The sequence below is a fragment of the Pipistrellus hanaki genome (genome assembly GCF_964339955.1).
Source record: "Pipistrellus hanaki genome assembly, chromosome: X".
Taxonomy (NCBI): domain Eukaryota; kingdom Metazoa; phylum Chordata; class Mammalia; order Chiroptera; family Vespertilionidae; genus Pipistrellus; species Pipistrellus hanaki.
The window spans coordinates 63226634-63250288 of NC_140524.1; the positions used below are offsets into that span (position 1 = coordinate 63226634).

Below are 23655 nucleotides of genomic sequence, written 5' to 3' on the forward strand. Positions count from 1 at the left end.
TATCAGAAACTGAAGTCCATAGAAGTTAAGTAATCAGTGCTAGGGTTTAAAAGTGTGTCTAACCCTGGTATGTGGCAAGGCAACTAGGAGTAAGGAGTACTAAGGAACTACAGAGAAATATCCAAGGAATGTTACAGCCAGCTATGCTCTTCTTCAAATTTGAGAAATTCCTTTTTATTCAACCTTGATGTGATGCTGAGTCATAAAAAGACACTATCTCCAGTACGCCACATCTCTAGGGAGGCCCTTTAGCCAGCCTCTGTTAGTCATTACTATAAGCACAGGCATTGGGCCAGCACCATTCACACTTTCCCTTGTTCTGCAGCAGACTGAGTTCCTCTAATCCGTGTGTTCCTTCCCTCCAACCTCTCTAAAACCCTTCTCTGAGGGAGAAATAGCTATAGCTTGGGGCTAATATTGCTTTAAGGAAACTTTTGGCAGATGCGGATGTCCTAACATCTGGGCAGTTTTAACAGAATCCCGGAGACCCGGACAGACTGGGAGCCACTCGTTCTAGGAATGTTAAATTAGAAGTTTTTTCAACTGATGAGAGAAGCAGAAAGGAAGGAGAAAGAGAAGGAGGAGAGAAAAAGACAGCACAAAAATCCATAAAACAGGTAAGATCTGATGCTTAACCCCTCTATACTACACTACTCCCACTTTACAACCATGGGGGGTACCGGTAACAAGATCCATGACTTGGGCAACATGGCTGGGGGTGGAGGGGAAGAAAGAACTTCTTTTATGAAACTGAATCATATGCTGTTTTTCATTTGAGCTGTGACCTGGCTGCAGATACAGGTTCCCACCACCTTCCCGATGCTCAGCAGAGGGAAGGCTGACTCCAGTGAGTCAAATTCTCAGTCTGAAATTCTGCAGGAGGTGGGCAGGAAAGCAGTCATAGTCTCAGAGCATCGGTTCTGGAAAGGAAAGCCCTTCTTGCTCCTGAACTAAGGAATTGGATTGAGGCTGCACGTGGGAGGCAGGTTCAGGGATTAGTTTATCTAGCTGTTCATGTTCCCAAATTTCTTTAAACTCCTCTTTCTCCCTTGGTTTCCTTTTTCTGATTTTATCTCTTTCCTTCAGCTCTGGCAGATTACTTTTCTTTCTAATTTCTTTCTCACATCTTTCCACTTTCCCTGCCTCCCTCACTTGCTCTCATTTTTTCTCTATCCCGCTTCCTTGCCACTGTCTAGACAAAGTCTAAAGTCAAATAGCAATAAATTGGAAAATGAATTCATGCTAGTCCTGGACTTCTTGTGTCCGTTGGGGACTCTGGCTAGAATCTGTCATCTTTTTGTGTCTCAGTTTCTGGGACTGACTCTTTCCCTGACCATGGCATTTCATTGAAAGTATGTGGGTGAATGGTTGTTTACTGAAAAGTCCAGTGGCCAGTTTATACCAATGGGCAGCAAGTTTTAATACTGTGATTTAAGAGGTATTTGCCTACTGGGAACCACAGAATTCTAATCCCATCAGAGTGATAACAGGACAGAAAATGAGAGGGCAATTGGAGCTTGCTCACCCTCTCCTCACGTACCACAGTAGGTTCTTCTCAACCTCACTTCCTGCTGACTCAGGGGGTAAAACTAGAATTTTAGACTTGAATTGAAAGCTGGAAGCCACTACCAAACCTCTAAGCTTCAAAAACCAAAGCTAAGAACATAGGGTACATTTACTAACTAAAGTTAGGAGACATTCAGTCCTGTCCAATACCAAGTTGGTAATAATAACTAATATATGATTGATTCCCTATGTTCCAGGGGAAATTTTCTCTATAAGGTAGATATGAACAACAGTGTGGTGATTGCCACTGGTGGAGGAGAGGGAGGTGAAAGAGGGTATAAGGGGGAATAAAAGGTGATGGAAGGAGACTTGACTTGGGGTGGTAAACACACAATATAGTGTACAGATGACATGTTGTAGAATTGTGCACCTGAAATCTGTATAATTTTGTTAACCAGGGCCACCCTAATAAATTCAATAAAAAGGAAAAAAAATTAATAATCTGGGAAAGAAGGTAGATACTATTATTTTCTTATTTTATAAATGAGAAAACTGAGACTCAGAGAAGTTAAAGAATTTGCCCATATCCCCATACCTTACAGGGACAGAATTGGATACATATTCAGATCTGTATAACTCTAGTGTTCAAGCTTAGTCCATTCAGGCTAATGCTTTCCCAGATTAGTGGTTAAGGAAATACCAGCTAAATTGATAAAATCATCAACTGGCAGCCTTTAGATCACAGGATTCTATCTTGATTCTACATGGCTTTATGTTGGCCTTTTCCTGGTATTGGTACCTCAGTGTTCCTCACTATAACTTGTACCATGCAGTATTTGCATCCGATCTCACCAAGGTCAATTGAAAATTGATTGTTTTTATGTCCTTCTTCTGTGAAGGAAAAAAGACCATAAGTAACAAATAGAGTCTTGCTATTCTACAAAGTGGAAGATCCTTACAAAAGGGAGATGATAAAATAGGCATTCTTTAATTTAAAAATCTCTCTTCTTCCTCACAGATCCCACATTTCTGCTTCCTCTCACTTTTGGAAGTTCATTGATGGCCGATTTGTGAAAGTTACTTTCCGTTGTTCTGGTACTTCTGGCCACCTACTCCTATTCTTGTCTCCCTAACCATCCCTACCCCTTCAAAGGATGGCCGGTAAAATAACTCAAAGAGGAGCTCTCTCTCTGTTGCTCTTCCTGGCTCCAGCAGTGACACCAACATGGTTAGCAGGTAAGTTCTAGGAGCTGTGGCCCATTATCTCCAGGGAAGGTGGGGCCTGGACCAAGTCTTGGAGAAAGGAAGAGTTAGACTACAATGAGAGATACTTAAATTAGATACCAAGAACTATTCTTAACAACAAAGATCGTTAAACATTGTATTAGGCCACTAAGGGAGACCTTGAGACAAACTAAAAGATATTTAAAAACAAGCTATGCCCTAGAGGATTTTGCTTAGTGGATAAAGTGCTGGTCCATAGACTGAAGGGTCCTGGGTTCAATTCCTGTCAAGGGCACATACCTCGGTTGCAGGCTTGATTCCCAGCCCTGGTAGGGGCACATGGGGGAGGCAACTAATCGATGTGTCTCTCTCACATCAATGTTTCTCTCTGTGTTTCTCTTCCCCTCCCTTCCACTGCCTCTAAAAAATATATTAATGGAAAAAATATACTCAGGTGAGGATTAACAACATGAGAAGGTTGGACTACATGGCTTTTGAATCCCTTATCTCACCTGCTTCACTTGCCTCTGCACTTAGCTTCCTCCCTCCCTCCTTCCCTCCTTCTGTCTTTCCCTCCCCCTCCCTCTCACCCCAGACTGTATTTATAGGATGAGATTTTTAAAACCCCTTTCTGCTAATGCTTTTAATGACAATAGAAATCACTTTCTCTTAAACAGGAATTCCCTAATTTCTTCTGGCTTGTTCCTTACTTCAGAATGGATGGACAGTTCTGGATTCCTGAATGTTTCATCCTTTGCCCCTGGAAACAGGGAGCTGAAGAGAACAGACTCAGTGAGGAGAGGGGGAAGGGGAGTAGGAAGAATGATGAGAGGATAATGAGGGGGCAGACAGAGGTTTTTGATTTGGTCCAGCTGGCATTCCAAATGCTAAGAATATTCTGTGGTCTGCAGTGTCTGCCCTCATTGGGGGCTGGGGGGGGGGAGAGTAGGGGAAGGAGACAGACCCAACCAATGGAATTAGGAAAATATCCAGAGATGAGTAAATAACAAACTGCTTCCATCACAACCACAGTCATTGCAGCTAAAATTTTCCACATGCCCTGGGTTCCTGGTGGAGGACTTTGGCAATAGCTCTGTTTGTCTGGAACAGCTGCATGAAGCTTTCAAACAAATATGCAAACTTCTTGTCCTCTTTGGCTTAACCTAGCTTTGTAGGGGGTGAAACACAAGGGATGTCATTGAGATGAAGAAATTCAAGTCCAGCCCTTGGCAGAGTACATACTGTTTGAAGTTAAAGGAGCCATCCACCCCAACCTTCCAAAGCTTCATTTCAAGTATATAACACCAAAATCCATCCAAAGACCATAGGACCTAATGGAATGGAGATTAGATGCCTTAAAGCCCAATTTTGAATACCTATAAGAAACCTCATGGAAAACAAAGGCCTTTACCTTTATCAGGGTGAAGCCTGGGCTATTGGAGTCTTGAGGAGAGGGCAGTTTTATTTTAAAACTTATATCCATTTGAAGTTCTCAAAGGGCTGTTTGCAAAGGTGGCACTCCCACTTGCACAAGAATCACCAAGGTCACCACTCATTCTGAGGAGCCCAGGCTGGGAAATCTCTTACAGCCCTGCAGACCCACTCATTCTTCCCTATTCTGTTTTAAGAGACTACATGATGAGAGAAATTTGGAAATTTTCCAATAATTTTTCTCCAAATTGCTACTCAGCTGTCTGAGCTTGTTCCACTCATTTATTCATGCATTCACTATACATACTGACTTCTCTATATGAATCCAGCACTGTTTTGTTCCCAGCTATAGCTTTTTTTTTCACATGGGAATGGCACAAGAAAAGCAGGGATAATCAGTAAAAGGACCCAGGAATAATCAGCAGAGGTTGGGAATGGTTAAGAATATAAATAAAGCAAATAGTGGGTTAGAAGTGTATATTGGCATATCTATGCAGTTCAGAAAGTCAGAGCATATTTGCTATTATAAGCCAAACAATAGTGTAGATCTGAAATATCAGTTACTTTTCCAACCATACCTTTGTAAAGGGCAGTGCTTAGAGCAGCTGACTTTACTATGGAACCCAGGTATAGACCTCACAGTAACCACTGAGGAATGCTGCCCAAATCTCTCTACCCAAGGGCTGAAGAGGGACAAGCAGATATAACAATGCAGAAAAGGTACCCTTCTAGTTTCTTATATCTCATCTCAGTATCCTAATATTCATAGAAAATACCCAAAGACAGGCAGAGAGGGGAAATGGAAAGGGTTAAAGTAGTAAGGTGATTGCCACCACAAAGCAAATTTGGCACTGGTGCAACTACCTCTGCACCCTGGTGGAGACTATAATTATCTGACTGAGTCTTCCCTCAGCTTTCCCACATCCCCTGTAATTCTAGAATGATGTAAAATACTTGTTGGCTTTACATCCCACACACAGAGAGTAAAAAAAGCTGGATTTGCAAAAAAAAGATTTCGGATTTTTAGCCCTGCTGGACATTGCTCAAAGTTTTCCCCAACTGCCATGTTTAGTGGGGTGTCTGAGTTTGGTGTTGAGAGGGTCAAACATCCCTGGGCTTGAATGTCCATTCTACTTCTTACTATCTGGGAAACTTGAGCTACTCCTTCACTCCTCTGAACCTATTTCCTCATCTATACATTAGAGAGAAATAAGGGTGTCAATTTCACTGAGATGTTAGGATGGCATAATGAGATAATACATGTAACGGGCTAAACACAGAACATGTGATGAGTGATGTTTAACAGTCATTGTTGTTATCCAGCCAAAAGCCTCTGTCATTCCTGTTTGCTCTTCTGGTAAACAGGCTTGCTCCCTGATGGCCATTTTCTTGCAACCAAGATCTGGGACAGGAGTGTGGGGCCTGATCCTTAGGGAATCACACACATTGGGCCTCCTGTTTACAGGAGCTGTAAGGCTTTGAGGCTAATGCTAAACTGAAACGGTTTAGCATTTTTGAGTTTTTTTGCCCTCCAGGAAGAAACCTCACATATTGGAAAAACAAGAGCAAGCCTGGGGAGAAATAAAGGGAAGCCACGAGAACTGAAGTGGGAAAATATAAAAAGTCAAGGGAAAGAGAAAAAAAAAATGAAGTCTTTCCTCTGGAATGAGGGCAAAACCAACGAGGACATGATTTCATAAGGCAAATTTTCTATTTGATTCATTCCCTTCCTTTATTCATCAAGTTGGACTGGTTTCCCAATACCCCCACCCCCAGTCTGTGGGGAATGGATGACCTTCATCATCTAGCCATCGGCTCCACCCTTTTGTGTTAGGGGCCCTTAGCTTCTTCCCAGAGAGGAGGCAGGCACTTTGTGGTCTGGATGTTTACACAGGCCAAAGTGCTCCAGAACTAAAACCCAGCCCTGTCCAGGAAGCACAACCTTTCCTGGAAGTGAGGAATTGTCTTCTGATTCCAGCATGGCTGGCTGCTGTATTCCTGTGCATGCAATTGGGCTCAGGGAAGCTGGAAGGAGCACTTCCTGAAACTTCACTCCGGAAAGCACCAAGTTGTATTCCAATTAGTTTGTGTTCATGACTGATTTCCTGCCGTCTAGTGGAACACACTGTTTAGTCTCCCAGACAGCCGCAGACCTGCCTGTACCAGAGACTGGGCCACTTAACGGAATGGGGGTAGACTAGAAATATTTGCCAGCTCATCAGCTCCCTGTTAAACTCCTGCTGATTAGAGGAACCAGAAAGGACTCTGTTTTCTTTTTCCTCTAAACCAGGACAAACCACTCAGGACATAAAACTATTTTCATTTCCCCTTGCCCTTTGAGCCCTCTCTCTTTGTCTTGGCATGCCAGCCTTAGCAACAGCAACCAGGTGGCAAAAGGCTGGTGTTCTGTGGGCTAGTGGGAGCTTGAGGAATCACATCCTTCTGAGGACTGTGAGCAGGCTTGTCACTAGTGGAAAGACCCTTACTCAGGCTCTATTTTTTCCTTCTATCTGTGACAGCTGTCCAACCTCAGAGCTTGGTTATTAGTGACTCACCAAGGAAATGGGTCGTTTATAGCCCAGACTGGTGGGATTGATTGATGATCAAGATATTTGGCTTTTTTTAATTTTGAATGGAGGCTTTTAGTGCCACCTGTAATCCCCTCCCCACCCCATTTGCTCCTCCTTTATGCACCTAAGGTATTGAGGTTTACCCACAATAGTTCTGCTGATTTACAAGGAAGAATTTTCCCCACTAAATATCCACGTGGTTTGCCACCCCTATATGGAGTGCCCTGTCCTCAGAAGAGACCAAGTTGAAAGGAGGAATGGTTCAGAAGGACTTGAGTGAGAAATCAATATGTCATATTAATATTGTCTTATTCATTCTAGGTTCAGGCTACTACCCAGATGAAAGCTACAATGAAGTATATGCTGAAGAAGTCCCACAGGTCCCTGCCCTAGACTACCGAGGTAATACTCTGCTTCTCAGGCTCAGAAAAAGTTTTTTCTAGCCTAAGGCCTACGCCCTCCCTGAAGCATCCTCATCCAACTTGGCTTATATGTGCCAAAACTGAAGCTCAGTGAATTAGAGGCCATGATTTCCAGTCATGAACTTGGTTACTGACTTGTTGTTTGATCTCACCTCTCTAGCACTAAGGTTTCCCATCTATTATTAGCCATTAAATATGGACTGGGTACTCCTGTAAACCTAGGCCTGTGCAAGGTAAGCCTGTGGATGATACAAAAATTTGTACCCACCAAGAAGTTTACGTTCTGCTGGGGGAAGGATTAGTGAGGAGGCAATAGAATTAGCACATGTAGAAAAAGTGTGAAGCTATGTGGTAGCAGAAAATGCAATAGATGTTAAGAAAAAGAAGTCAGGGAAAGAGTCATGAACAATAACATTTAGACTAGATCTTGAATAATGGGTGGATTTTGAGAACAGGAAAGTAGAAGGGAGGGCATTCAGACAAGTAGATGGCCACTGATATAGAGGTATGAACAAACCCACTTATATAGAGGAAGGAGCTAGGAATAAACCAGCCTGATTTGAGGAGATGGGATATGGAAGAAGTAATAGAAAATAAAGTTGAATATAATAGAGTGAGACCAAATTAGGAAAGGCTCCATAATCTACAAGACTCTTCTAAGGAGGGGCAGAGGACTGCCTGTGACAAATCCTGAATTCCTATACTAGAAAGAAAGTTAGACCAGGTAATACCTTCCACTTTCCCTGAGGATCATTTCAGGACTGGGCAAGCCGGTAACTCTGCCAGCATTATCTGGAGATAATTACAGAGAAGGCCCTTTTAACCCTGTTGTAAGCACTTTGTTTCCTTTATTATCTCTGAAAAGTGATAGGTGAATAGTTGCATAGATCAGAGGCCGTGGGCCTGAGCTCAAGTTCCAGCTACTCCACCTTCCAGCTCTTTGACCCCAAACAAACACCTTTATATGCCAGCCACTGTGCTCTGTATTTTATAAATGTTATTTCATTTAAGTAAGGTGCATGCTTGTAGTGATACAGGAAGATCTCAAACATTTTAAGTTTGGTTTAGAAAAGCATTGGAACAGTGGGCATACTGCACTACTCTAAATGTTAAAAAGGAGGAAAAAAATAAGAATATGTAGTAATACTTGCTTTAGGTACTTGATGTGCATATACTATTAACAGTGGTTCTTTATGGGGGGATCAAGTGGCAGTATGTGTTGGAACAGGGGTGGGAGAGAGACTTTACCCTGTAACATTTTATACTTTTTGGATTTTGAACCATGTGGCTATATTACCTATTCAAAAATGTAAATGCATACTTCAAAATAAATGCACACTTCAAAATAGAAACCTAGCATACTTACAGTGGCAGATAATAGAGTTAGAAAAATATTGGTTTTAGAGATAGTCAAAGCTTGGGTTAAAATCTCTGCTCCTTACTTGCTTGGGAACTATGGGCAAGTTAGTTCCTCACATGCAAGATAAGGCTTTTGGGAGAACTATTTGAGATAATGGATGTAAAGTGAAAATATAAATCATGGTGCCTACTGCACAGTAGCTACTCAGTAATAACTAACACATTTCCTGCAAGAAATTTTCACCATGCCATAATTAGCATTCTTTGGGTACAGTTGTTCAGCCAGTTGTGAATCTACATAACTGTACTGTCATCTCTGCTATATTTCTGTATCTCATCCACATGAAGGGCATGAAGGGCACTGTCATATGCCTCACTGACTTCCACATAGTGTATCCACTAATTTCCCCTGCTCTACCAGTCTGGTGACTCTAATCAAAAAGGAAATGAGGTCAGTCTTGAATGACTTGTTCTTGAGGACACCTGGAGATGAGCACTTCTCTTTTTAACTGCTCATAAGCCTGTATTTAAATACTATGCTATCAGTGCTGTCGCTCTTACCAGGCTATAGTTTCCAGAGGCTGCATTCTTCTTCCTTTGGGAATCTAATGTGCAGCATGGTGACTATAGTTCATGTATGGTGCCAGGTGAGTACTAAATTTTATGAAGGGGATCATTTCATAAATTATATAAATGTCTAACCACTATGCTGCATATCTAAACTAATATAAAATAACATTTAATGTCAACTGTAATTGAAAAAAAACTTACATTGTACACCTTAGACATATACAGTTTGTTTGTCAATTATACCTCAAATAATTCTGGGTGGAAAAAGAAAATTGGGATAATGTTTTTGTTCTTTTCCAGCTTTCCAACATATTTTCTTTATACCAGGATTCCTCTGAACCTACAAATTTGAACTTATTTAGCTCTATATTTCCTTTTACTAAATTTGCTTATTCTATCTCTTCCAATGTGATGTGTATTTTTATTGACAGAAGGCTGGAGAGAAATAGGACAGAAGTGATTGTTGAGGCCCCAGCCTCCCATATAAAGTCTTTGTGATATGTGTTATGATCACATAATTAATAGCTCTGCAACTGTAGTGCTTCCAATTTTATGTAATTTGGAGATGGTGTCTCCAGATGGCAGCCTTGTGTCACAGCCACAGGCACAAAACTAATGCTGAAAGCCACAAATGTGTTTTTGCTTGAAGGATAACTTTCTTATTGTCATCTGTCTTCATTCTATAGCTGCCTTCAAGCAGAGGCACCAGCCTTTCTTTTTTCCTTTAACTCCTAATGCACTTTTATTCAAATTCCCCTTGTTTTTGTCCCTTAGGATTTGGGGGTTGAATGAGCTCATATGGGGATTTAGCCTTCCTGACTTGAGACTAACAGACCTATGTCATACTGTGTACGTATCCTTGGACAGGTGGTCCTCTGCCTGTTTATAGATGCTCCTTTAAAATCTAAACCTGCTGAAGAGTCGTTCCTATTGTGTAGCCAATGAGATGACTTTATGATCCTTTTATGAGTTAACTAAAGGCCCGGTGCATGAAATTCATGCAAGGGGCTAGGCCCTCGCAGCCCCAGCTTCATCTGGAAAGTTGCCCAGAAGGATGTCTGGAAGGTTGTTCAGCTCACCAGTCTAATTAGCATATTACACTTTTATTATTATAGATGGCCCTATTACCTTTTGTTCTCAGTATTGACCTGGGATTGGACTTTCATTCTTAAGCAGCCTTGTTTGATATTGCATTCCCTTACTCTCTCTAGCTTCCATATTTGTATAATTTAAAAAACTATTTTAAATTTACCTACTGTGAAATTCACTCTTTTTGGTGCAGAGTTCTGTGAGTTTTGACAAGTGCATAGTCATGTAACCACCACCACCATACCAAACAGCTTCATCACATCAAGAACTTGCCCGGGGCTGCCTCTTTGAGGTTATCCCGGACCTCAACCATTCGCCCACAGAACATTTGAATTTTTGCCAGCTTTGCCCATTATAAATAGAGGTATTTTAAAACATTTGTAAACTGGATTTTGTATGAACACAGGTTTTCATTTAATAACTAAAGTGGGATTGCAGAGTTGTGTGGCAAGTGTATGTTTACTTTTATAAGAAACTACCAAAATATTTTTCAAAGTGGCTATCTCATTTCCAGTTTCTCTCCATCCTCACCAACACTTGGTTTTGCCAGTTTTGTTTTTTTGTTTTGTTTTGTTTTGTTTCTCTTTTAAGTTTAGATATTCTAATGGGCACATAATGGTATCGTTCTGTGGTTCTAATTTGCATTTCTCTAATGACTTACAATGTTGACCATCTTTTCATGTACTTATTTTCCATCAGTATATCCTCTTTAGTGATATATCTGTTTATGTCTTTTGTCCATGCTCTAATGAATTGTTTGCTTTTTTCCTTTTGAGTTTTCAGAGTTCCTTATATATTCTAGATACCAGTCCTTAGTTGAATGTGTGGTTTGCAGATATTTCTCCAAGTTTGTGGTTTATCTTTCATCTATTAACAATGCTTTTCATAATACAAAAGTTTTTAATTTTGACAATGTTTAATTTATTCTTTTTTTTCTTATATTTATTGTGCTTTTGCATGTCTAAGATCTCTTAGCTCTAGATCCCAGAGATTTTTCCCTGTTTTTTTTTTTTTTTTTTTTACATTTTATAATTTTGCTTTTTAGATTTAAATTCATGATCCATTTTGAATTATTTTTATATAAGGTATGAGATTTAGATTGAGGTTCTTTTCTCTCCTCCTCCTCTTCTTCCTCTTCCTTCTCCTCCTCCTCCTCCTCCTCCTCCTCCTCCTCCTCCTCCTCCTCCTCCTCTTCCTTCTCCTCCTCCTCCTCCTCCTCCTCCTCCTCCTCCTCCTCCTCCTCCTCCTCCTCCTCCTCCTCCTTCTCCTCCTCCTCCTTATCTATAGAAGTTCAATATTGCTCCAGCAACACTTATTTTAATGGTTTTCTTCCCTCCATTGAATTGCTTTTGAATCTTTGTCAAAAATTATTTCAACATACTTGTGTGGGTCTATTTGCTGTTCCACTGATCTATGTGTCTGTCCTTTCACCAATACACTGTCTTAATTATTGTATAATACTTCAGCTTACAGCTTTTCTTCTATTGTTATAGTCCCCCGATGGTGTTATACATTAAATATCCAAGACGGAGAAGCCACATGCTATTCACCAAGGGGAGGGAATTATCACAGCAGCTTGGGCACTCGTTGTGAGCTCTCCTGTGACCGGGGCTTTCGACTGATTGGACGAAGGTCGGTGCAATGCTTGCCAAGCCGCCGCTGGTCTGGAACTGCCTATTGCAGACGTAAGTGGTGCAGATGCTGATGTGTATATATGAGAGAGGCCAGCCATCCAGCCATTGAGTGTATATGCCTGGAGTTGTTACTATGCTTCTGTCAAGTGAAATTTAGGAATTTTTCACAGGCACCCAAAATGGCCTTTCTCCATCCTAACATTTTAGCTCATTTTCTTTCCCTGTGTTTATAGCCCAATTAATATGAGCATTTAAACAGCAACCAGCTCTCCTGGTTTGGGAGGCCAAGGAGTGGATGTAAGACTTGGGCCTGGGGCTTATGTGAACTTATGCCTTCTTTTGGCACTCTCAAGGATGTGTGGTCTCAGTCTTTCCCACACTGCTATACTTCCTGGCCTAAGGCCTTAGGAGGCCTTGGCAGTGAAGCTATGAGACATCTGTTATTCTTCATTTTCTTCAGAAAGCCACAAAGAATCCTTAGTCCTCTCAGCTCCCAAATCTCTATCTTTTTCCAGTTCTACAGGCTTTTTTTTTTTTTTTTTTTTTTTTTTTAGCAGCTGAGCTTTGTCTGTCTATATCTTTATCTCTGAATGCCATTTGTAGGACACCCATGTGTCCTTGAAATCAGGGCCATGTATTGGTTGTTCAGGAGCTTACTCAATTCTCAATTCCTCCCAAGCTGATTATAGGCTAATGAATAGAAACACAAATATGTGCACATAAAGGCAGTGTGACCAGACACAGAGTGCTGAGCATTCAGAGAGAATTGGGTTAGTCAGAAAAGATGTTGTGGAGGAGAAAGTTTTTTGTTTTGTTTTTTTATATTTTATTGATTTTCCACAGAGAGGAAGGGAGAGGGATAGAGAGCTAGAAACGTCAATGAGAGAGAAACATCGACCAGCTGCCTCCTGCACACCCCCTACTGGGGATGTGCCCGCAACCAATGTACATGCCCTTGACCGGAATCGAACCTGGGACCTTCCAGTCCGCAGACCGATGCTCTATCCACTGAGCCAAACTGGTTTCGGCAAGAAAGTTTTGTAGTCAGAAATAAGGACACCGCTACACCCCTTTAGATGACTGTAATTAATTTTTTAAGACTTGGATGCCATTGTTTCCAAAATAAATTAGAATTATTCTCTCAAAATAAAATAATATGTCTATAAATGAATATAAAACCAGTTAAAAGAAAGGAGATGTACATATTTCCAAGTGCCTAGAATGACTTAATTACTATATTTGAAGAGTGAATCTGACTTTTCCCTTTCTTATAAGTGACAAAAGGGCAAACACTTTGGATGTATCATTTTCACTGTTATATAATACTAAGAAAACAAATTCATCTGCAAAGACAAACTTTTTTTTTTTGGCCCTGATTTCAAGGAAGTAATTTTTGCATGCAGGATACTAAAAAACATAAAAGACAATAATCTTCAAGTCTGGTTTGACCAAGAACAAAAATGAACATAGCTTATAGAGTCTTTATGGAAAGCTCCAGTAATTGAATTTATGCAGTGTTAGAACTTAGAAATATAAAGGAATGTGTGGCTTGTTTCAAGTATCAGGTATTTCAAGCTAGACTTTGGTAAGCATAGGCTCACAATCAACTCATGGTAGCAGTCTCCACTTCTGGTCCATGTGATATCTAAAGCATATGGATTCCCCTTTAGCCAAAGTTGGCCCTCCAGGCACTGGCCTGACCTGTATTTTCTCCGAGTGAGAGGGCCAACCTACTTGAGCAAATTCAAAGCTCCTTTTTGAATACTAGAGGACTGATGCATGAAATTCTTGCACAGGTAGGGTCATGAGGCCTGGCCAGTGATCAAGGCTGATTGGGGCCTTCTGGCTGCCATCCAGGACCTTCCTTCCATGGCTGTCAGCTGCCAGCTGGGGTCTCCCTTCCCCAGCTTCTGGCTGTCAGCCAGGACCTTCCTTCATTCCGCCCTGCCCCCTGGTGGTCAATGCACATCATAGTGAGCCATCAAACTCCTGGTCCCCAGGTTGAACTCCCAAGGGGACAATTTGCATATTAGGCTTTTATCTATATAAATAGTATTGGTGTTGTCACAAGCACTCTTCAGCTGAGCTTTGAATTTGCTCAAGGATATCTAACATTTGAGGAACAAGAGGTAAAAATGAATAGCAGCTGAGGCCCTAAATGAGCCCGGATGTTTATATGCAATATCCCTTTTATGAAGTTCTATGAAGTATCCCCATTTAAAAAAAAAATGTATATTTTATTAATTTTGGAGAGGAAGGGAGAGGGGAGCTAGAGAGAGAGAAACATAAATGATGAGAATCATTGATTTGGCTGCCTCCTACATACACACTACTAGGGGTCAAACCCACAACCCACGCATGTACCCTGACTGGGAATTGAACTGACATGGTTCATAGGTCAAAGCTCAACCATGAGCCACACCAGCCAGGCTGAAAACACTGAAACTCAGAGAGATAAGGTAACTTCAAGTCAGAGAGCTTGTAATGGATAGAGCTGTGATCGAAACTCAGGTGTGATGCTCAACTCCATGCACTTGGACAAGTAATTTACTTATTTAAGAAACACTCATCCCCAGCACTACTGTACCTTATAGTTTAAAAATAAGGAAGCAATTAGTAAAATGCCAATTAGGCACAAAAATTTAAGGGCAGTTTGGGGTAAGATTTTCTGTATTTTATGCTATCCTGATATGGTTCTCCCTGTGCTAGATGCCCAGGCATCACCTCCAGATAATCCCATAGGCTACTAAGCTTTCTACTTGGTTTTCTCTTAGAGATAAGATGCCGCACATTGTCATTCATTGCGAGTGGCACCTACACCTGCACAAATGGGGCACTTCTTGACTCCCGTTGTGACTACAGCTGTTCCAGTGGCTACCACCTAGAAGGTGACCGCAGTCGAATCTGTATGGAAGATGGTCAATGGAGTGGAGGCGAGCCTGTATGTGTAGGTAAATGTTGGTTTGCTCCCAGTTGTCCTGCTACAAAGATCCACCCTGGTATTGTATCCACAAAGGATGTGGAATCCTTACAGCAGAAAGCTTTTCTGCTTGCTATGAGGATGGCACTCTAGATACACCCTTAAAGAAGTTATCACTTCCCCTGCTACTGGAGTCTTCCCCCCAATTTCATTAAGTATCTTAAATAGAGAATGTATCTTTTACCTACCCAGTGGTGCGATATTACTTCTATGGGTTCCCTTCAGGGAAGGCAGGGGACCTATGAGTCAGCACCTGATTTCTGATCTTGGCAGACATAGATCCCCCCAAGATCCGTTGTCCCCACTCACGTGAAAAAATGGCAGAACCGGAAAAACTGACTGCTCGAGTATACTGGGACCCACCTTTGGTGAAAGATTCTGCTGATGGTACCATCACCAGGTGAGTAACAGAGCCACTTATGCCTTCCAGCAGCTTCTCCCAGGCTCTAAGGCTGAGACTACTGTGATGATATGCCTCTTATCTTAAAAGTCTCTTTCCTTAGTTATTATTTCACTCTGTCCCATGTAGGGTGACACTGCGAGGCCCTGAACCTGGTTCTCACTTTCCCGAAGGAGAGCATGTGATTCGTTACACTGCCTATGACCGAGCCTACAACCGGGCCAGCTGCAAGTTCATTGTGAAAGTACAAGGTCCGTCCAAAAGAAGTCTTCCATTTTCACATTGTTCATTATTCCTGCTCTGCCCTGACCCTGTAGATGCTCACCACAACCCTCTCCTTTCTATGCCTGAAACAGACACTCATGGGAGAGGGGAAAAACAAGTTCACTAAAAAGGGTTATTCAGAAAGTCTGCATGATATTGTGCATATACACGTTTCAGAAACCCTGACCCCCCAACAGGATTTTCTCATTCTCCTAAATCTAGATAAAATTCACAAAGATATTCTGTATCTCTTTTATTGGCATTCTAATCATCAAATCTAATCAGCCTGCATCCTCAGTCTTTCACCTTTACTGAAATTGGTGGTATTGCATGTCTGATTCTACCCCTTTGTTTAGTGTTGTTTAGCTTTTTTTATTATAAATATAATTTATACTCAGTTTTGAACAAGTGGGAAATATAGAAATATACAAAGGAAAAAATATATTACCCCATTGTCCAGAAGCAACCTTTTAGTATTTTCTTCTAGTCTTTTATCTACACACTATGTGCCCGGTGCACAAAATTTGTGCACTGGGGAGGGATCCCTCAACCCAGCCTGCCCATTCTCACAGAGTGGGAGCCCTCAGAGGATGCCCTACTGACTGCTTAGGCCCGCTCCCCATTAGGAGCGGACCTAAGCTGCAGTCTGGCCTCCCTTTGGGGGAGGTGACCTGCTGATCAGGGGAAGGTGCCAGCCCCATCACCCCACTGTTGCAGCCGCTGCCAGTCACTGCAGGCACCAAGGTATTTTCATCAACACGGACTCCAGTCCCTTCACCATGAAAAAATGACAACTTTCTTTAGGCATTTTCAAGATGTGTTTTTCATAGGATATGACATTCCTTTCTTTCTTTTCTTTTATCCTCAGCTGAGGATATGTTTCCATTGATTGTTTTCCCCTTCCCTCTGATCACAGGCTCGGCCCCCCACCCCTCCCATCACCTGCTTGGCCCCTGCCAAAGCCTAGAGGTTTAGGCTTGGGCAGGGAGCCTCCACCCCTCTGATTGCCAGCTCAGCCCAAGGATCTAGGCTTGAGCAGGGGGCTCCCCGACCCTCTAATCCCTATCTTGGCCCCTGCCCAAGCCTAAAGCTTCAGCCCAAGGCTTTAGGCTTGGGAAGGGGGCCGTCCACCCCTCCAATCTCCAGCTCAGCCCTTGCCCCTTCCATCACTAGCTCAGGCCGCCTAGGCTTTAGGCTTGGGCAAGGGGCTCCCCTGCCCCTCCAATCACCAGCTTGGTCCCTGCCCTTCTGATGGCCAGCTTGGAATGATCTGGATGGCGAGGATGTTCCAGGGATCCAGGTATGTATGCAAATTAACCACCATCTTTGTTGGGTTAATTTGCATACTTACTCTGATGGCTTTGGGCATAGCAGAGGTATGGTCAATTTACATGTTTGTTTATTATTAGGTAAGACTAGAGGCCCAGTATATGAAATTCATGCACTGGGGAGGGGTGTCCCTCAGCCCAGCCTGTATCCTCTCCAATCTGGGACCCCTCAGGGGATTTTCAACTGCCAGTTTAGGACTGATCCCACAGGGATCTGGCAGTTGGACATCCCCCTCACAATCCAGACTGCTGGCTCCCAACCACTCACCTGCCTGCCTTCCTGATTGCCCCTAAATGCTTCTGCCTGACAGCCTGATTAACACCTAACTGCTCCTCTGCTGGCCCTGTAGCCCCCAATTGTCCTCCCCTGCAGGCCTGGTTGCCCCTAACTGCCCTCCCCTGCTGGCAATCTTATGGCAGCCATCTTATGACCACATGGGAGTGGCCATTTTGTGACCACATAGGGGCTGCCATCTTGTGACCAATGGGGGTAACCATCTTGTGCCAGCGTGATGGTCAATTTGTATATTAACTCTTTATTATATAAGATACTTTAAAAATATAATTGAGATCATACTGTATATCCAATCTTAGATCAGCCTTTTCATTATAATAATTTTCCATGTTCTTTAAAAATTCTTAAGAAATATTTTAATGACACCATAATAATTTACTCTAAGAATATAATTTGCTTAATATTTTCCCACTGATGAATATTTAAGACTTTTTCTATTCATTTTTAATATTAAAAGTAATTTTATAAGGTGGTCATCCTTACATAAGGTGTCCACAAAGTCTGAAAACAAAAATGGCAATATTTATTTTACAGAATGATGACAATATGTATATTCACTTCTCCTTCCAGATTTTTTGAACACCTTTGTCTGCATTTCATATTTAATTCCTTAAGAAAATTCAGCCTTTATCCTCAGCCATTGGAAATATGAAGTCATTCATTCTGATCATCCTAGGTCTCCTGATCTAGAAAACCCAGCATGGGCACCCACTTAACCTTTTTTTTTTCTTAAAAGAAATACCATAGCCCCTAACTTGAACTCCTCCCTGACAGTGAGACGCTGCCCAACGCTGAAACCACCACAGCATGGCTACCTCACCTGCACCTCAGCGGGGGACAACTATGGTGCAACCTGTGAATATCACTGTGATGGAGGTTATGAACGCCAAGGGACTCCGTCCCGGGTCTGCCAGTCCAGCCGCCAGTGGTCAGGATCACCACCCATCTGTGCTCGTGAGTGAAACCAGGGAATGAGGAGAGTGAATATATTGATCAGGGCTACTTTGAAGGATCTCCAAACGTGTATAGCATAGGGGTTCAATAGTAATATGTGTGATATGGGAATGGGAGGGTGTTCTAAAATGTGTTTATTTTAAGGGCCATTGTTATCCTTCTGAATAGTCCTATTCCAAGATGAAGGATTTAAAATTTCCAATGGTTCTTTCAGGATTTCCCCCAAGGAAAGGGAGAAACAACCAAAAAGGGTTATCCTGAAAGACTGAAATTCTTCAATATAGAATTACTCATGCTGGTGTGAAGGAGAAGGCCCTACTCTGACTGACTATCTGTTTCTGCCCTAGCTATGAAGATTAATGTTAATGTCAACTCGGCTACTGGCCTTCTGGATCAGTTCTATGAGAAACAACGCCTCCTCATCATCTCAGCTCCTGATCCCTCCAACCGATATTACAAAATGCAGATCTCTATGCTACAGGTGAGACCTAATCCCTTAATTCAGGCTTATCTCCATTATATATCCCCTAACCCGACCCCATTATTTCCTTACCTCTTCTAAATCAAAGAGTTGCTTTTTATACAGCACAAACTCTATTTCCTCAAACTCTTTATAGACATTTGATCAGTTTTACTCTATACAAATTTATCACACTTTACTAGTAAAAACTGCTATGTTTTTACTAAAAAGGTATTGAGTACTCTGGAATGGTGGGTGTGACTTACAGAAGGCTTGGTAAGGGTAGGAAGGGAGTGTGGTAGAGCACTGTACAGAGACTTGTAAGATAAGTATGATTAAATGTAAATGTTGGGATGAAATTATGTTTATGTTTTCAAGGAATAATAGCATAAACAAATACTTATATGGTGAGTGCTATATAGGTACCAGTTATAGAAGTATGTGTTTTACGTATATTCATTTATTGTCAAAACAACCCTTTAGAGATAGATACTATTACTATCCTAATTTTAAAGTTAAGGAAACTGAAGCATAGAGAGGTTAAAGATTTGCCCAAGATCACCAGATAATAAGTGACTAGGCCAGGATTGAACTCAGTCTGACTCAAGGATCTGTGCTCTTAACCAATACTTGTAACAGGAGAGAAAGACAAGTATTGTGATATCTCAAAGTAAAATGAGGAGCTTGCACAATGATTTTTTAACACACTATAAGATACCTAACGAAAGGCACTTATGAGGAAGGAAAGGTGAATAGGACAGAATAGATACGAACATTGGGATTTAGAAAGAAAATAGACTAGGTTCTTGAAGAGAACTCAGGGTATGATGATAAGACTAAGGAGCTGCAAATGTGTTTTCTAAAGGTTGAATCTTACAAGTTGCCAAGAGACCCATGATGGAAGCAGCTTTATAAAAAGCATGACCCCTGGGTATCTAGACCAATAAGGACCAAGTACCTCCAGGGATTAAAAAAAAACCAAAAAAACAAAAAACAAAAACAGAGGGGGCAAACAAAGGCAATACCTCAGCTTGAACAGAAATCAAGAACAAGAACTGGAACCAGCCAATGAGGACAGTGATTCAGAAAGTTAGGACTAGAGCACATGTGTCAAACACAAGGCCCACGGGCCAAATCCAGCCCGCCAGGCCTTGCAATGTGGCCCGCACCGCGCTGTCATCACTGCACTCCGCTGTCAGTTTATGACATTGTCAGTTTATGACTGTTCAGTAAACCATTCGGCCCGCGATTTAGGCTGGATTTTAGATTTTGGCCCCTTCTCTGATTGAGTTCGACACCCCTAGACTAGAGGATTAGCCCAAAGATTAGAGGAGGGGTTGGGCATCAGGGAGTGTTCACTGAGGCTTTAAACCAGTGTTTCCCAACCTTCTCTCATGATGAGAATCACCTGGTGGAGTTGTTAAAACACAGATTCCTGAATCCCAACTAAGAAGTGCTAAACTAGAATTTTTGGGAACATATAGGTAAAATTGTATACTTAACTAGTGCTCTAAGACAGATTTTATATACAGAGCACTAAGTTAGGTATGCAATTTTACCTATATGTTCTCAAAAATTCTAGTTTAGCGCTTCTTAGTTGGGATTCAGGAATCTGTGTTTTAACAACTCCACCAGGTGATTCTCATCATGAGAGAAGTTTGGGAAACACTGCTTTAAACCTTTAAACATCACCCCAGGTGACTGGCTCAGGTGTTAATCCTACAAGACAATGCAGAATAAAGAGCCAGGATAGAATTACAGGGTGTACTGCTGGGTGTGAGGAAGGCAACAAAGGGTAATGAGAAGAACATTGGCACTATTTCTGAGAAATCCTGGAGACGGAAATTGTAGCCTAGTGGTAGGGAGCACACACTTGTGTAGGCAGTAGTAGCCCTAAGTTTAAATCTTGGCTTAGAATTTTACTGTTATGCAAGTTTGAGCAAGCTACTTTTTTACTCTACAGAATATCACCTGCTTTGTTAGGGGTATTATGAGGACTGAGTTAGATTATGCCTGCAAAACATTAGGTATGTGTATTCAGTAAATAATAGACATTATTATCATATCATAATTTCTAACTTGTAACATATAAACAAGTTATGGTGACTATAGTTAATAATACTTCATTGTATATTGTAAAGTTGCAAAGAGAGACTTGTAAAAAAGTATGATTAAATGTAAATGTTGGGATTTACATTTAATCATACTTATTTTACATTGCAATGAAAGTAAATCTTAACAATTTTTATTATAAGAAAAAATAAAACTATGTATGGTGATAGATGTTAACTAGACTTCTTGTGGTGATAATTTCATAATGTATGCAAACGTTGAATGATTATGTAGTATACTTGAAATTAATATTATGTCAATTAGAATCTCAATTTAAAAAAAAGAACCTACATAGTTTAAAACCTATAAAAAATGAAGGAAGTAGGGATTGTGTTCCTGCAATTTATAAATTATATTTCTCTTTTCTACCCCACATGTTATAACCAGCTTCATGCATTTCATTAGAATAAAGAAAACACTGTTATGGCAAGTAACTCAGGAATGACAGAGGGAAGAGGTTGTAGACTCCATGTGATGGTTGGGAGAGAAGGCCCTCCTTTCCCACACTGCCTCACTGTGGTCCCTGGAAGAATCAGCCAAGTAGTCTTAGGTTTGAGTCTGCGACCCTATTTCATAAAACCTTCTCTCCCCTCCCAGCAATCCACCTGTGGACTGGACCTGCGGCATGTGACCATCATCGAGCTGGTGGGGCAGCCACCTCAGGAGGTGGGGCGCATCAGGGAGCAACAGCTGTCAGCCAACATCATCGAGGAGCTCAGGTACAGGCTGAAGGGTCACAGGGAAGGGGTGGACAGAAACCCTAGGTAAAACACTGGCAATAGGAGGGTGTGAGAGAATCAACTATACTACTCTCTTGGGGCACTACCATGTTTGAACTCTTTGGGTATATTAATTAAGATCAGAGTGGCCAGATATAAGAATCAAATGGAGGGAGGCTTAAAATACAAAGAACCAGACCCTATCCCAAACCATCTCAGGACTGTCCTTTTGTTTTCAATAAGGCATGTCCCCTGACTCTGAAGTACAGCCAGAGCTGAGTAACATACCCAAACATGACTCAGATAGGCCTCTGATCCTTTTGCCTCATGTCCCCATCTCTTTACCTTCAGTCTCCAATAGGCAGTGAAATCTGAATCATATCTATCTGCTCTTGAGGGAAGAATAGGTGGTAGAAGTTGACTTTTGTCATCTATCCATTATCACCCTTCCGATGCCTCCATATATGCTCAGAACCAATAAAGCTAACACTGCTCTCTTTTCTAGATACACTACCTGGCTCTAGGTCTCATTCTCAGTAGGGACAGAAAGATTCAGTCCCAGGTAGGGGAGAAACTGAGAAACACTCAGAGGAAGGAGAGTGTAGACTTGCAGCTACAGATGGAAGAGTTGATCAGGTTAATTGATCTACCTATGAGCTATGATGTATGGCTGTGCAAGTATTCCCAGCTCAATTCTAGAAAACACTAGTCATATCATAATGCATGTGACTGGTGCTCCTTGGACTTATTCTATGCAGCCCACATTGCTATATGAGGGAAACATCACCTAGTAATAATGTAGCTGCTCCATCCACAGTGAGGAAGGGACAGCTTAGCAGAGCCAGACATACAAAATCAGAAGTGCAGGGTCAGAGCAGAGAAAAACAAAGGGGTCTGAGATAGGTAGTAGAGAGGATGGGGACAAGGACTCAGTTGGGGAAGGAATTAATCCATCAGTGGAGCTATAAAAGGTCAGAGGGTAATAAAGCCTGGTGGAATGAAGCCCAGACAAGATCTCACACCTACCTGGACTCCTCTCTCTAGGCAATTCCAGCACCTCACTCGCTCCTACTTCAATATGGTGTTGATTGACAAGCAGGGAATTGACCGGGAACGCTATGTGGAACCTGTCACCCCAGAGGAAATCTTCACGTTCATTGATGACTACCTACTGAGCAATCAGGAACTGACCCAGCGTCGGGAACAAAGGGATGTATGCGAGTAAACTTGAGCCAGGGCATGGTTGAGATCAAAGGAAAAGCTCTGTTAGTTGGCTGAAACCAGGGTCTAATAAAAGGAGGAAATGGTTTCCCATAATTCTAGGGACAAGACTCTGAAGTAGGTGAGGTTCACCAATCTTGGGACATTTCCAGGAACCTTTTTAGGGCTGCATAATAGTTTCCCTAAGCAAGTTTCTGCTTTAAGTAGCACTGGAGAAGCATAAGAAGCTACATAGGGACTAGGCAGTGGGTTGGTGGTAGATTTTCCTTTCCTAACCTGGGGTTCTCCCAGCTCTTCAAAGTCTTCTAGATAAGTAAATCCTAAATTCATTCACTAACTGACTGTCAGGTTTGTGTGGTATTTTTTGTTGTTTTGTTTTGTTTTGTTTCTACATTAGTAAGCATTTAATAATATTTTTTGGTCATTTTTAAAGCCACTATTCTTTGTGACACCTTTCTATATTTGGGGCTTACTAGAATACACAAACGTTTAAATTACTACTTTGAAACAACAAGTTTGAGGTTGTGTTGCAACATGTATAACATGTTTTCTTGAAGGGCCATCTGGATTAGATGGACTGCCAGGTTTTAAGGGGACCCCTGGTGACACCAGACTACCTTGCAACCAGCACAATGATGAGGTTTTATTTTCAACTGGTATAGTCAAACCACAGCAATTCCTTCTTGTCCTGGAGGAACAAAGCTGCTCTATAGTGGGTTTTCCCTTCTTTTTGTTCAAGGAAATGAACTAGCTCATGGACAAGATCTGGGTAATGTCCCAGCCCCAGTTCTCAGTTACTTGGTTCCAAATTCAGATTGTTAATTTTTATGGCATAGGGTACTTTTCTCTGAAGTTAAGTATAAACAACCTTGGGTATTTTATAGCACTCTTTTAAAGAGAGTAGCCCTGGCTGGTTTGGCTCAGTGGATAGAGTGTCGGCCTGCAGACTGAGGGGGCCTGGGTCAATTCTTGTCAAGGGCACATGCCCAGGTTGTGGGCTCGATCCCCAGTGGGCGGCATGCGGGAGGCTATCTCTCTCTCCCTCTCCCTCTGAAATCAATAAGAGAGAGAGAGAGAGAGAGAGAGAGAGAGAGAGAGAGAGAGAGAGAGAGAGAGA

At 41.8% G+C, this 23655-nt stretch overlaps 1 protein-coding gene across 1 annotated transcript; it reads left to right on the plus strand.

The window, feature by feature from the left end:
* Window positions 1-76: 76 nt before the first annotated feature.
* SRPX2 (sushi repeat containing protein X-linked 2) lies at window positions 77-23655 on the plus strand. Its single transcript, XM_084869673.1, has 11 exons — window positions 77-617; window positions 2525-2742; window positions 7053-7133; window positions 11665-11856; window positions 14580-14756; window positions 15059-15185; window positions 15315-15436; window positions 17847-18026; window positions 18374-18507; window positions 21196-21317; window positions 22362-23655. Exons 2-11 carry the CDS (start codon window positions 2661-2663, stop codon window positions 22540-22542), a joined length of 1398 nt encoding a protein of 465 aa, XP_084725799.1. The 5' UTR covers window positions 77-617; window positions 2525-2660; the 3' UTR covers window positions 22543-23655.

Excerpts from the sequence above, each read along its gene's own strand:
- SRPX2 (XM_084869673.1), top strand. The coding sequence starts at position 2,661 with ATGGCCGGTAAAATAACTCAAAGAGGAGCTCTCTCTCTGTTGCTCTTC. Across the intron at positions 11,857-14,579 it reads TGGAACTGCCTATTGCAGAC|AGATAAGATGCCGCACATTG; the intron begins GTAAGTGGTGCA and ends GTTTTCTCTTAG. Across the intron at positions 15,186-15,314 it reads GCTGATGGTACCATCACCAG|GGTGACACTGCGAGGCCCTG; the intron begins GTGAGTAACAGA and ends TGTCCCATGTAG.